Genomic DNA, 14,735 nt, shown 5'->3' with positions numbered 1-14,735 from the left:
GCGAACGGCACTGCCTCCATAGCTGCAACCATCTTCCCCAGGAAGTGCATGAGGCGCCTTAAGGGGTGTGACTGACTCCGAAGAAGTGACTGCACCCCCGCCTGCAAAGAAAGCCGTTTGTCCCGCGGTAGCTTGACTAACGCTGGCTGGGTATGAAACTCCATCCCGAGGTAAGTCAGTGATTGGGTCGGCGTCAACTTGGATTTCGGGAAATTGATGATCCACCCGAACTGCTGGAGAGTCGCCAGAGTGAAGGTAAGACTTTGTTGACAAGCCACCCGAGAAGGGGCCCTGACTAGGAGATCGTCCAAGTAGGGGATCACCGAGTGGCCCCGAGAGTGCAGGACCGCCACGACGGATGCCATGACTTTGGTGAAAACCCGCGGGGCTGTGGCCAGGCCGAAGGGCAATGCGACGAACTGGAGGTGTTCGTCCCCGATGGCGAAACGCAGGAAACGTTGATGTTCGGGTGCGATCGGCACATGGAGATAAGCATCCTTGATGTCGATCGATGCTAGGAAGTCTCCTTGTGACATCGAGGCGATGACCGAGCGGAGAGATTCCATCCGAAACCGTCTGGTTCTCACATGTCTGTTGAGCAGCTTGAGGTCCAGAACGGGACGGAATGACCCGTCCTTTTTTGGCACCACGAACAAGTTGGAGTAAAATCCGCGACCACGTTCCTGAAGGGGAACGGGAATCACCACTCCTAACTTTAGAGCGTCCACTGCCTGAAAAAGTGCGTCGGCCTGTGCGGGGGGTGGGGAACATGCGGAGCAGAATTCCGCGTGACAGCATTAATCTCAGTCAGACATGCGGAGATTGCCTGTAGAGCCCACACGGCCGCAAAGGCCGGGGCGAAAGACGCGCCCGTGGCCTCATAAATAGACTTCACCAAGAGCTCTGTCTGTCAGTGGCATCTTTCAAGGATGAGCCATCGGCAACAGACACAACGGACCTAGCCGCCAATCTAGAGACTGGAGGAGCCACCTTGGGAGAGTGTGCCCAGCCCTTAACGACTTCAGGTGGAAAGGGATAACGCGTGTCAGTGTGCCGTTTCCCAAAGCGCTTGTCCGGGACCGCTCTGGGCTTCTGGATAGCGTCCCTGAAGTTAGAGTGATCAAAAAACGTATTGCGCGTACGTTTGGGGAATCGAAATTGGTGTTTCTCCTGCTGAGAGGCCGACTCCTCTGCAGGAGGAGGTGGTGGTGAGAGATCCAACACCTGGTGGATGGACGAGATAAGATCATTTACTAAGGCGTCCCCCTCAGGAGTATCCAGGTTAAGGGCGAAGTCAGGGTCAGAGCCCTGAGCTCCCACGTCCGCCTCGTCGTCCCGAGAGTCCTCAAACTGGGGTCCAGAACAGCGTGAGGAGGCCGGGGAAGAATCCCAGCGAGGCCGCTTAGCAGGTCTGGGGCTGCGATCCGGGCAGGAGTCCTCCGCCTGAGACCTAGGGGCTATCCTGGGGGCGCGCTGCGGCGCGGACCGAGAAGGGCCTGGAGGAGACAAACTAACAGGGGCCGGGGCCTGTGAAGGGCCCGGTCTGGATTGCAATGCCTCAAGGAGCTTAGATGACCATTTGTCCATAGACTGTGCAATGGATTGAGAAAGTGACAGTTTCTCAGCGAAAGAGGCCAACAACGGTGACTCTGTCCCTGCAGACAGCTCAGGGGGAGCCGGGGGGTCTACATGAGCTGAGGGGCCCACAAGTGTCTGAGGCTCCGGCTGAGCAAGCGTGGCAGGAGTCGAGCATTGATCACAGTGAGGGTAGGTGGATCCCGCAGGCAACATAGCCCCACAAGAGGTACAGGCCACGAAAAAGACCTGTGCCTTAGTAGCTTTGCTCCTTGTGGACGACATGCTGTTGTCTCTTAGGAGAGTGACCACTGAGGGTATATGGGAAAAGGGTATACAGCCTTTCCGAACGGATATATATATGGTGGATGCTACTCAGCAGCAAGGCTCTGCAGCTCCGGGGGATCCAAGACAGGGAATCTGGAGGACACACTCCGCTTGTTAGCGGTTGGTAAGCCGCACCGGTCACCCGGTATATATATATCCCGGCACCCTAGGGGAACCAGCACCGGGTGACCGGTGCGGCTTACCAACCGCTAACAAGCGGAGTGTGTCCTCCAGATTCCCTGTCTTGGATCCCCCGGAGCTGCAGAGCCTTGCTGCTGAGTAGCATCCACCGACAGAATTGTAAAAATGGCCGCCGGAGCTCTCAGGGGGGGGGAGTGGAGCCGGGGGCGGCGCCAGCAGAGAGCGGGAATCTGGAGTCCCCAAGTGGTCAATAAGTGGGGAGGGAGACATGCAAAGATGCTCCAGCCCTCAAGGCCGACGTCATGTCGGTAATCCCGCCCTTACCCCTGACAGGCAGGCTTGGGGCGTGATTTTTCGGACTAGGCCGCGGCGAAGACGGGGACTAAATTTAAGGCCGCGCCCGACAAGCAGGCACGGTCGGCGCGGAAGTCCGCCGAAAAGACAATGGACGGAACTACCGCGGCTTCCGGGTAGAAGGTGCGACCCCTGTACAGTCCCCACATGAGGGTACAGAGTACCTTCGAGTTGCAGGGCCCGGTCCCTGGGGGTGAAGAGGCAGGTTCCACCAGGGGCTGCGGATGGAGCATGGTCCCAGCACATGGATGACCGCATAGGATCCCACTTCTCCCAGAGCCGCATAAGGGATGGTGAAGGAGACGGCATGTGGCTCCAGCCTTTGTACCCGCAATGGGTACCTCAACAACACCGCCGACTTAGTGGGGTGAGAAGGGAACATGCCGGGGACCCCATCGGGGTCCTCTTTTCTTCCATCCGACATAACTAAGTATGAGAATGCATGAGTGGATGTGTGCCTCCTTCCACACAAAGCATAAAAACTGAGGAGCCCGTGGTCCACGGGAGGGTGTATAGGCAGAGGGGAGGGGTTACACTTTTTTAAAAGTGTAATACTTTGTGTGGCCTCCAGAGGCAGAAGCTATACACCCAATTGTCTGGGTCTCCCAATGGAGCGACAAAGAAATCAGATTTTAAGCATGATACAATTTGCAAATTATTTTCACAATAGTGTGGAGGATAGCGGACTTAAAAAATACGATGTAGCATTATCCTATTCTTCAGGAGCATACTGCTTCCCTGCCTCCTCCCGACTTCCAGCCAGGAAAGCAGTCCACTCTTGAAGTCTAACTGCTCGGACTGGCAAAATGGCAAGATAGTGTGCTCTTACAGCATAGGAGAAATACAAAAATAATGAAGCTGGCTGGATCCAGTGAAAAGCCTAGCTTCAGAGTAAGGGTCCCATCACATGTAGCGACGTTCCAGCGATCCGACCTGGCAGGGATCGCTGGAGCGTCGCTACATGGTCGCTGGTGAGCGGTCAATCAGGCAGATCTCCACAGCGATCAGAGACCAGCCACCAGCGACCCATGTAACGACACTGTGCTTGGTAGCCAGAGTACACATTGGGTTATTATGCAAAGCGCTCTGCATATTTACCCGATGTGGACCCTGGCTACGTTTGCAGGGAGCCGGTGCTGGCAGCCTGTAATCGGCGTACGCTGGTAACCATGGTACACATCGGGTAACTAAGCAAAGCATTTGCATAGTTACCCGATGTGTACCATGGTTACCAGCCTACCACTGCTTACAGGCTGCCAGACGCCGGCTCCCTGCTCATTCAGATAGTTTTGTAACTATCAGCGACCTCGCAGCAGGGGCCCGCTCGCTGCTGCTGGTCACACACAGATATCGCTGGCGAGGTCGCTGACACGTCACAAAACCTGTGACATTTCAGCCATCTCGCTAGCGATCTCGATGTGTGTAACGGGGGCTAAACACTTGTATGCTTTATAGCAAGAAGCTTGTCTGCGCTTTGTCTAGGAGACTGGCCAATGCTGGAAAAAAAAATGTAGGCGTCTGGTAAACTAAACAAGCTAAAAACAATAGACTTACAAATACCTTTGTTTAGAATTGTGAGGATTGATTGGTAAATTGTAAAGTTGCTTGTTTATATCAATTTTATTGCAATTTTATCCATTTAAGAATAGACAACCCTTTTGATTCCACTCGGGTGTCTTAAGTCTGGTGTTTTTAAGGCCAATATATATATGTTTTGAATGTAGCTTTTATTAATACTGTTAAAGGGAACCTGTCACCAGGCTTTTCCCTTATAAGCTATGGCCACTACCAATGAGCCCTTATATACAGCATTTTAGAACACTGTACACAAGAGCCCAGGCCGCTCTGTGTAATGTAAAAAAAAAAAAAAAAAAAACAAAAAAAAAAACCACCTTTATTATGTGAGGCTGCCCGGTCCGATGGGCGTTGCTGCACTCGGTCTGACGCCACCTCTATCTTGTGCGATTGCCATCCTCCTTCACAGCATCGTGGGGATAACACATCCTACGTGATCCACACAGTCTACCATTGCACTCCTGAGGGTAGAGCAAAGTACTGCCAAGCGCAGGCGCGAGGAAAGGTCAAGGGCCCCATGCGCACTACAATACTTTTATATCACCCTTCGCTGGGAAGATCAAGGTGCGCATGCGCGGGAGCGCAATGGAGGCCTTTATGGGGATGACATTGAATACGTCTTGCAAATGGGCTAAGCAGGAGGACAGCGATTGCACAAGATGTCTGCGGCGCCAGACAGGAGAGTATAATCAGTTTTATTTACATTCTGCTGCTCGGCCTGAGCACTTATATACAGTATTCAAAAATTCTAACAGGTTCCCTTTAAGTCTACAGGGCTACACTGCGTCCTGCGGCCTTGAGAAAATGTTGCACTGCTTAAATTACAATTAAAGGGTACCTGGTTGTGCTGAAATCTAATAAGCAAGTTGTTGCATAGCCTTAGGTTTTAATAGAAAGGGAAACCGAAGCTCAAATTAAGGCTCTAAGTGGAAACAGGAATAAAGTATTACACAATCTGAACACATCCACAGTCATATTATTTAAAATAACTAACCAAGAAAAGTGAAAGCCCAATTACAGTAGGAAAAGCTGACTTTAAAACAGGAAATATATTTTAACGAACAAACCCAAATTTTACAAATCAGTTCAAGTACTCAGGGCATAAGAATTCTTGGAAAGCTCTGCCACTCTCCTCCATACTGTGACCTATCCCCCCCACTGTCTCCTATGCGGGCAAATGTGTCCATCTGTAGAGTGAAGGAGGACACCGGCAGCAGTACACCGTAGATCTGGGAGTCTGGCAAGTGGTTTAAATTTTAAAACTGCCATTTTTCCATATAAGGCGCTGTGCGCACTCGAAAACTGAGTTTTCTTAAGAAAATTCCGCAGGGTCTGAAAGATTACCGCACCCGCGGTAAAAAAACGCGGCAAACCGCACCCGAAAACCGCATGCGGTTTGCCGCGGTTTTACCTCGTGCGGGTTAGTACATGTGCTTTAATGCATTCAATGCAATAAAGCATATTAAACAAAAAAAAACCAACGTATTTTTGTGTACTCACTGTAAAATCGTTTTCTCTTAGCCATCATTGGGGGGACACAGGACCATGGGTGTTATACTGCTTATCCATAGGAGGACACTAAGTAGATGCAAAGATGTTAGCTCCTCCCCTGCAGTATACACCCCCTGGCCCAGCCAGGCTACTTCAGTTTTAGTACACAAGCAGCAGGAGAACAAGTAACAAAAAATGTGAGTGAATACTCATAACAAAAAAGTACCGAGACAGAAAAAAGCTAAGGCCCAACAGGGCAAAATGGAGCGTGCTGTGTCCCCCAATGATGGCTAAGAGAAAACAATTTTACGGCGAGTACACAAAAATTTGGTTTTCTCTGACGCCTCATTGGGGGACACAGGACCATGGGACGTCCTAAAGCAGTCCATGGGTGGGTAAACAATAAACAACGCAACCCAAGGACTAGGAACCATTCCCAGATTGCCAGGAGCGCCTACTGAGATAGGTACTCCACTATTGTTTGCAGAATTTTCCTATCTAGGTTCGCCGAAGCCTGGGTATGGACTCCGTAATGCTCTGAAACAGTATGTAGGCAAGACCAGGTCGCAGCTTTACACCTCTGTTCCACTGAAGCCTGATGCCTAATGGCCCAAGAGGCGCCAACTGCTCGCGTGGAATGAGTCCGCAGCCCACTAGGAATGGGCTTGAGTTGCAAGCGGTAGACCTCATGGATCACAGAGCAAATCCAGCGTTGCCTATGAAGCTGCCTCTCCGTTCTTAGGCCTTTCAAGAATGACGAACAAGGAGTTTATGTTCCTAAAGGGGCTGTCCTGGGTACGTAATATCTGAGAGCCCTCACAAGGTCTAGCGAATATAGAACCCTTTCCACCCTATGGACTGGGTGTGGACAAAAGGAAGGCAGAACAAATGTCCTCGTTCATATGAAACGGGGAAGTAACCTTCGGAAGAAAATCCGGAAGGGGGCGTAGAACCACATGGTCCTGATGAAAGATCAGAAAGGGTTCGCGGCAAGAGAGCGCTGCCAGTTCCGAAACTTGTCTGATGGACGTAATCGCCACTAACAATGTTACCTTCCAGGAGAGAAGAGCAAGAGAAGATTCCTTAAGAGGTTCAAAAGGGTACCTCTGGATACCATCCAAAACGAGATTGAGGTCCCATGGGTCCAGCGACGGTTTATACAGGGAAACTAGATGGGAAACGCCCTTGAGGAAAGTCTTGACTTGCGGATTGCAAGCTAGGCGGTATTGATAGAATATTGAGAGCGATGAAACCTGCCCCTTAAGGGAGCTGCGGGCCAACCCCTTTTGCAACCAGACTGCAAAAAAAAAATAAAAAAAAAAATCAAGAATTCTGGGGATCGCCAGAGGCATAGGTTGGACATTAGATTCCCTACACTGGGAAAGGAAAGTTTTTCACGTACGGTGGTAAAAACGGGATGAAGGCCGGCTTTCGGGCACTGTACATGGTGGAGATGACCGCAGGAGAGAATCTCGCTCTTGTTAAAGTCCAGGTCTCAATGGCCAGGCCGTCAGCTTCAGGGCTGAGGAGGTCATCCAAGCAAGGCAGAACAGCCACTCTTCTGGCGTGAAGGGCACTCATGGCGACCGCCATGACCTTAGTTAAGACCCTTGGTGCTGTGGCAGAGCCGACGGTAGGGCCACAAATGAAAAAAAAAAAAAAAAAGTCCTGAACAGTGAAGCAGAGGAATTTTTGGTGAGCTGGAGCGATGGGTATGTGCAGGTACACGTCCCTGATAGCTAGGGAGGCAAGGAATTCTCCTTCGACCATAAAGGTAATAATAGACCCTAGGAAGTCCATTCTGAATCTCCTTACGTGCACATGTTTGCTCAGGTGTTAGAGGTCCAGGATGGGACGAACTGACCCGTCCTTTTTTGAGGACTACGAGAGGTTGGAATAGAAGGCCTTGAACCTCTCGCCGTCCGGAACAGGTACCATCACCCCCCGCCGTTTGGAGGGAGTGGATTGCTGAGGAGAAGGCCTCGTGGTGTTTTGGAGCCTTTGGGGGGGGGGGATTTGAGAGAAAAGACTGACCAGTGGATCGGGTCCAGAATTCAATGTGGTAACCAGAAGACACAAGGTATCACACCTATTTGTGGTCTGAGGCGGCGGCCCAGATGGAGGAGGACGAGACTCCTCGGTCTTTGTCTAGACTGCCAGGACGAGGTGGACTCTGGGAGGGCTGAGAAGGTCGGGCCCTGCGTGTCTAGTAAAAAAACATCTTGGGGGAGAAAGGTACTCTTTTCCTCCCGTGTCGTCAGACAAAAAAAAAAAAAGCCTGTCCAGATGATCGGCAAACCATCAGTCTGGAAAGGAGTACTGTGAGGCTTCTTAGAGACAGAGTCCGCTCTCCATTATCGGAACCAGAGGGCCCTACGGATGGCTATGGTATTTGAGGCGGCAATAACTGCGCAGGTAGCAGCGCCGAGGGAGGCCTGCATGAGGTACTCTGCCGCTGCAGCAATGTGAACTGTTACATCTGCGAGTGTCTGAGGGAAACTGGTAGTCCTGGTGCCTGTGCGACCCACACGGAAGGGGAGAGGGACCCGCGGCCTCGAGGCTGAACGATCGAGCTGCTCCACTTGTCTGTCGGGTCCTTGAAGGAGGATCCATCAAGTAAAAGACAGGAGTGGTCCTTCAGGCAGGCGGAAGCCGGGTGAGGGTCCACCGAGGCCGGATCAGCCCAGCCCTTAGAATCAGCTAAGCCAAAGGGGTACCGGGACTATGAGTTTACAAATACCGAAGCGGCGTTAAAAATCCCTTTTTTTTTTTGAGGTTTCTTCACCCTTTGAAAGGAGACCGCATGGTCAGTAGTAGTGGATGGGAGATCTTCCACATGCAGAGTTTTGGTTAATTGCTGCAATAAGGGAGTCCATCGCAGCTTGATCGCTCGGGGAGGTTGAAACCAAGGAGTCATCCCGGTACAAACATCATTCCCCTTCCTCCGGCTCCTCAGAGACCGCGGAACATGTGGGAGAACCCCATCTGTGTACCCCAGAGGGAGAACCATAGGGGCTACAGGGGCACCGGACTCACAGAAGGAAGAGGTGCTATCATCCCCTAGTAACTCAGCGTCTTATAGTTGTTGTTGTAGTCTGCAGAGATGTGCCTCCTATAGACACTAAGCTAAAACTGAAGTAGCCTGGCTGGGCCAGGGGGTGTATACTGCAGGGGAGGAGCTAACATCTTTGCATCTTAGTGTCCTCCTATGGATAAGCAGCATAACACCCATGGTCCTGTGTCCCCCATTGAGGCGTCAGAGAAAAAAGTCATTTCCTTCTGAGATAGATAGCAGACAAATAGATAAATAGATAGAATAGATAGAAGGATAGATAGATAGGATAGATAGATCGAGAGTCCCTGTGAGCACACGCTGCATTTCTCCCGAGCGGTAATGTGTTGTTCACATTACCGGCCGTGGGAAATGACCTGTAATTACCTCTCTGCAGTCTGTCTCGTTGTGAGGCTGCATTCAGCGCTGTGTGTCAGTCGCGGCTGGATGCAAGCATCGCAGGACGTAGATTACGCCGGAGCTGTGTGTTTCGGGGGGGTTAATAAAGGGGTGAAAGAGGAGGCTTTTTTGTGTTTTATTTAAAATAAAGGATTTTTCTGTGTTTTTTCACTTTACTTACGAGTTGATCATGTCAGCTGTCTCAGACGCTGCCATGATCAAGCCTGGACCATTAACTCCTTATATTACCCTGATTGCCACCGCATCACGGCAACAGGAAGAGTCGGGGACACTCCGGGACTGCCGCATAATGGATGCGACAGTTCCGGGGCAGCTGTGGGCTGATGTTCTCGGCTGCGGGAGGAGGGGGCATTAACCCTGCCCCTCGCCCTCCCCAGCCTGAGATACCGGGCCGCCGCTGTGTGCTTACCTCGGCTGGACGGTAAAAATACAGCGGAGCCCACATGTTTTTTTTTTCTATATGTCAGTTTGCTTTCTATGTGTATTCTATATGTCTGTGTGTGCGTGTGATGTGTGTGTTTTCTATGTCTGTGTCTGATCTGTGTGTTTACTCTCTGCATGGCTTCCTCTTCCTGTTATAATGACATCACTTCCCTCCAAACCGCAGGGCACCGATGAACATTACCGCAGGTATACCGCAAAATACCGGAGGGAATAACGAAGGAAAACGCAATGAATCGCACAGAATTTGCTGCCTGCGTTATTTCCTGCGGGATTTCACGATTACATGGCAGTCAATGGAGTGAAATCCCGCAGCGACGTGCGGAAAAGAAGTGACATGCAATTGTTTTTGCTGCGGGAATCCCGCAGCAAAACATGCAGCTGTCAAAATCTGCATAGTGCGCACAGCATTTTTTTTTCCCATAGGTTTTGCTGGTGAATCACTGCAGAGATGTTATGAACATAACATGCAGCAAAACCACAGGAAATCCGCGGCAAAAACCGGCAAGTGTGCAAAGGGCCTAAAAGAGGGTTTGTTTTTTTTGCAATGGACAACTGCTTTAGATGCTAGACAGAGAAGGACTGAGGCGAGGTTTGAATGAGCTTTTATAAACTTACTTTTATTATCTTCTCGATATACTGCTTGAAAAGCTCTTCCCTTGCTGATGAGCTCTCTACAGCCTTGTACCGTGGATCACTCTCTATTTTGTCTTTGACTTTGCTCCAGCGAGACTGAGCATCCAGGTGGTGATTGGCTAAGAGATCAAAGAAGTCCAGTTTCACCTAAAATCAATGAACAAAAGAGAAAAAAAAAAAAAAAAAAAAAAGATAATGAAGCAGACGCACAGAACAACATTGAGTGGGGGAGAATGATTGCCTTTCATGTAACAAGCTTTATTCATATTTCTGCCATGTCCAATGATGTCACAAAGTCTAACCAACAAATGCAACATTAGAGTTTACCCAATATTCATAGTAGCAGAAGTGTCTGGGTATGTTCATGTTGATGCTGTTTTCCATCAAAGCACTGCACCTATTCACACCTTTTCAGGGAGCGCTTCTTTAAGGATATGCAACCACACCATATACATAATTATAGTGGGCGTGCTAACATGCTAAGAGGTCGGACTAGTTGGGGGATGTAACGACCAAGGCACTAGTTTCCGCACTCATTACATAAGATAAAAGATCTTTAGAAATACTTTTTCTAAAGATTTATCTATGCTAATGTATACAGGGATGGTTAGGCAAGGATTAGAAATATGCACCCAGAACTGCTCGTGGTGCTGGGTGCATATGGCACCTGACAGGTTCCCTTTAAGTTCCAAAGTTTAAGCTGTCTTGCAGGCTCAGGATGAGTCAGTAAGGGTTCACACAGAAAGCTCAGGCATGCCTGCGTTGTCAAAATCCGATCTTTCGTTTAAAGGGAACCTGTCACCTAAAATATGCGTTCTGACCTATCAGCAGATGCATGTGTGCCCCAATTACACCTCCCTACCCATCCCTATGCTGTAAAATTGTATAATATGAAAGTATTAAAAAACGTTTTATTACCTTCATATTTCGTATGTAAATAGCAGGGAATGTGGTCACAGGGGCGGCGCCTTGCCCTATGTATAATAACAATATATATTGTATAATACTTTCATATTATACAATTTTACAGCATAGGGATGGGTAGGGAGGTGTAATTAGGGCACACATGCATCTGCTGATAAGTCAGAACGCATATTCTAGCTAACAGGTTCCCTTTAACAATCGGACACTAATTATTTGTGTGGCTAGCAAATTGGCACGCATCCTGCTGTGATTGATACCTGTCTGTCAATGCACAATCTCTATAGAGAGCCTGGTGCAAGCGGGGTCAGCCCTCTTGACTTTGCTAAATGACTAAAGCTAAAAATGCAGACTGTCACAACGGCTGCACGCAGTATTCTGAGTGATCGCTTGTCTACGGCTATGTTCACACACTGAATCTTTTCTTAACCACAAAGATGCAGCATTTTTGGCCCCCCAAATAACGCACCTGCAGCGTGATTTTTATGCGTTTTTACCGCATTTTGACCAAAGTGTCTTGTAAGTTAAATCTATTGACTGAAAGGGCTCAAAAACCCTGGAAAAAAAACAAAAAAACGCATAAAGAATTGATATGCTACATCTTGTGTGTATCTTCAAAAACGCCGCCAAGATGCAGCCAAAAAGAGATGCACCATGTAGACAGCATAATAGAAATCTCAGACTTTGCTGGGAGAAGGAAATACATGCAATAGGTACATCTTTGTGATCTGAAAAATGCACCAAAAACGCAGTAAAAGATGCAGTGTGTGAACATAGCCTATTTCAAAATCTCCTTGCCTACATCATGCTGCCTTCAGATGAGGTAGCAAAAATCTACTGACACAATCCCTTTAAAGAGACATTTCTTACATTTGCATCTAGACACTTTCCACCAAACTGCTGAGCAGTGAGCAATTTCACCAAGATATTGAGGCTATGGAGCAGTGATAAAGAAAAGAAGGGAATTTTGTTTACTTACCGTAAATTCCTTTTCTTCTAGCTCCAATTGGGAGACCCAGACAATTGGGTGTATAGCTATTGCCTCTGGAGGCCACACAAAGTATTACACTTAAAAGTGTAAGGCCCCTCCCCTTCTGGCTATACACCCCCAGTGGGATCACTGGCTCACCAGTTTTAGTGCCAAAGCAAGAAGGAGGAAAGCCAATAACTGGTTTAAAGACCAATTCAATCCGAGGAAACATCGGGGAACTGAACCATACCACATGAACAACATGTGTACCCGAAAAAACAGAAAAACCCCGAGAAAACAGGGCGGGTGCTGGGTCTCCCAATTGGAGCTAGAAGAAAAGGAATTTACGGTAAGTAAACAAAATTCCCTTCTTCTTTGTCGCTCCATTGGGAGACCCAGACAATTGGGATGTCCAAAAGCAATCCCTGGGTGGGTAAAAGAATACCTCATGATAGGGCCGTCAAACGGCCCTCTCCTACAGGTGGCCAACCGCCGCCTGAATGACTTATCTACCTAGGCTGGCGTCTGCCGAAGCGTAGGTATGCATCTGATAATGCTTGGTAAAAGTAAGTAGACTCGACCAGGTGGGTGCCTGACACACCTGCTGAGCCGTAGCCTGGTGCCGTAATGCCCAGGATGCACCCACGGCTCTGGTAGAATGGGCCTTCGGCCTTGAGAGAACCAGAAGCCCAGTAGAACTGTAGGTTTCAAGAATTGGTTCCTCGAGCCCCCGAGCAAGGGTGGATCTGGAAGCTTGCGACTGTTTACGCCGACCAGCGACAAGGACAAAGAGTGCATCCGGGTGGCGCAGGAGCGCCATGCGGGAAGTAGAACCTGAGTGCTCTCACCAGAACCAACAGATGCAAATCTTTCTGAAATTGATGGACTGGACGAGGACACAAAGAAGGTGAGCTGATATCCTGATATGAAAATGGGATACCACCTTAGGGAGAAATTCCGGAACCGGACGCAGAACTACCCTGTCCTGGTGAAGGACCAGGAAGGGAGTTTGTATGAGAGCGTTGCTAGCTCGGAAACTCTCCTAAGAGACGAGACCGTTACTAGAAGGCCACTTCCCGTGAAAAACGGGAAGGGAGACATCCTTCAAAGGCTCGAAAGGCGGCATCTGGAGAGCAATTAGAACCTTGTTCAGATCTCAGGGCTCTAACGGCTGCTTGTACGGAGTGCTGAGAAGACAAACTCCCCGTAGGAACGTGCGTACCTGAGGAAGTCGTCGTTTCTGAAAAAATACAGATAGCGCTGAGACTTGTCCCTAAAGGGAACTGAGCGACAACCCATTTTCCTACCTAGATTGCAGGAAGGAAGGAAACATAGACGATGCAACCGGCCAGGGAGAAACACCCTGCGCCGAGCACCGAGATAAGAACATCTTCCACGTCCTGTGGTCAATCTTGGCGGACGTTGGTATGCTAGCCTGTCTCATGGTGGCAACCACGTCCTGAGGTAATCCTGACGACACTAGGTTCCAGGACTCAATGCCACACCATCCGGTTGAGGGCCGTAGAATTCAAATGGAAGAATGGCCCTTGAGACAGCCAGTCTGATTGGTCTGGTAGTGCCCCCGGTTAGCCTACCGTGAGGCACCACAGAACCGAGTACCACAACATCCTCGGCCAATTTGTAGCGACGAGGATGGCGCGGCCGCAGTCGGTCTTGATCTAGCGCAGTACTCTGGGCAACAATGCCAGAGGTGGCACCTAAGGTAGCTGGAACTGCGACCAATGCTGAACTAAGGCGTTTGCCGCCAGAGCTCGATGATTGTGAAACCGTGCCATGAAGCTGGCACATTGTTGTTGTGCCGTGACGCCATTAGATCGACGTCCGGCCTCTGTCAGCGGCGCCAGATCTCCTGAAACCCGTCCGGGTGAGGAGACCATACTCTTTCGGCCACACCTCAGCGACTTAGGAAGTCAGCTTCCTAGTTTCCACACTTGGGATGTGAATTGTGGATATGGTGGATGCCGTGTCTTCCACCCACATCAGAACCTGCCGGACTTCCTGGAAGGCTTGCCGGTTGCGCGTTCTTCCTTGGTGGTTGATGTATGCCACCGCTGTGGAGCTGTCCGACTGAAGTCGGATATGCTTGCTTTCCAGCCGCTGTTGGAAGGATTGTAGGGCAAGATACACTGCTCTGTGTTCAAGAACATTGATCTGAAGAGTGGACCCTTGCTGAGTCCACGTACCCTGAGCGCTGTAGTGGAGAAAAACTGCTCCCCACCCTGATAGACTCGCGTCTGTCGTAACTATCGCCCAGGACGGGGATAGGAAGGACCTTCTTTTTTGACCAAGAGGTGAGAAGAAGCCACCACCGTAGAGATTCCTTGGCCGCCTGAGAAAGAACGACGACTCTGTTGAGGGACGTCGACTCCTCGTCCCATTGGCGGAGAATGTCCCATTGTAGTGGACGCAGTAAAACTGCGCGAAAGGAACTGCCTCCATTGCTACCATCTTACGTAGGAAGTGCATGAGGCGTCTCAATGTGTGCGACTGGTTCTTAAAGAAGAGCTTGCAGCCCGTAGTGAATGCTGTTTGTCTAGCGGCAGCTTCACTATCGCTGAGAGAGTAAGAAACTCTATGCCTAGATATGTTATCGATAGGGTCGGGGTCGGATCTGACTTTAAAAAGTTGATGATCCACCCAAAACTCTAGAGAGTCTCCAGCGCAACGTTCGGGCAGTGTTGGCATGTTTCCTAAGAGAGTGCCTTGACAAGTAGATCGTCTAAATACGGGACCACAGAGTGACCCTGAGAGTGCAGGACTGTGACTACTGCTGCCCTGACCTTGGCGAAGACCAGTTGGACTGTCGCTAGC

The 14,735-nt window shown here is 49.8% G+C and overlaps 1 protein-coding gene across 1 annotated transcript in view; it reads right to left on the bottom strand.

Annotated features, from left to right (window-relative positions):
• Window positions 1–14,735, bottom strand: part of TCERG1 (transcription elongation regulator 1) — a 219,069-nt gene that overhangs the window by 22,159 nt on the left and 182,175 nt on the right. Inside the window, exon 16 of the mRNA XM_075344605.1 lies at window positions 9,995–10,159. Coding sequence (XP_075200720.1) covers window positions 9,995–10,159 — 165 coding nt within the window. The remainder of the gene's footprint in view (window positions 1–9,994; window positions 10,160–14,735) is intronic.

The sequence above is a fragment of the Anomaloglossus baeobatrachus genome, chromosome 4 (genome assembly GCF_048569485.1).
Source record: "Anomaloglossus baeobatrachus isolate aAnoBae1 chromosome 4, aAnoBae1.hap1, whole genome shotgun sequence".
In the NCBI taxonomy this organism is placed as follows: Eukaryota; Metazoa; Chordata; class Amphibia; order Anura; family Aromobatidae; genus Anomaloglossus; species Anomaloglossus baeobatrachus.
Note: the sequence above shows the minus strand (reverse complement) of the source record. Positions and strands in the feature narration are given on the sequence as shown.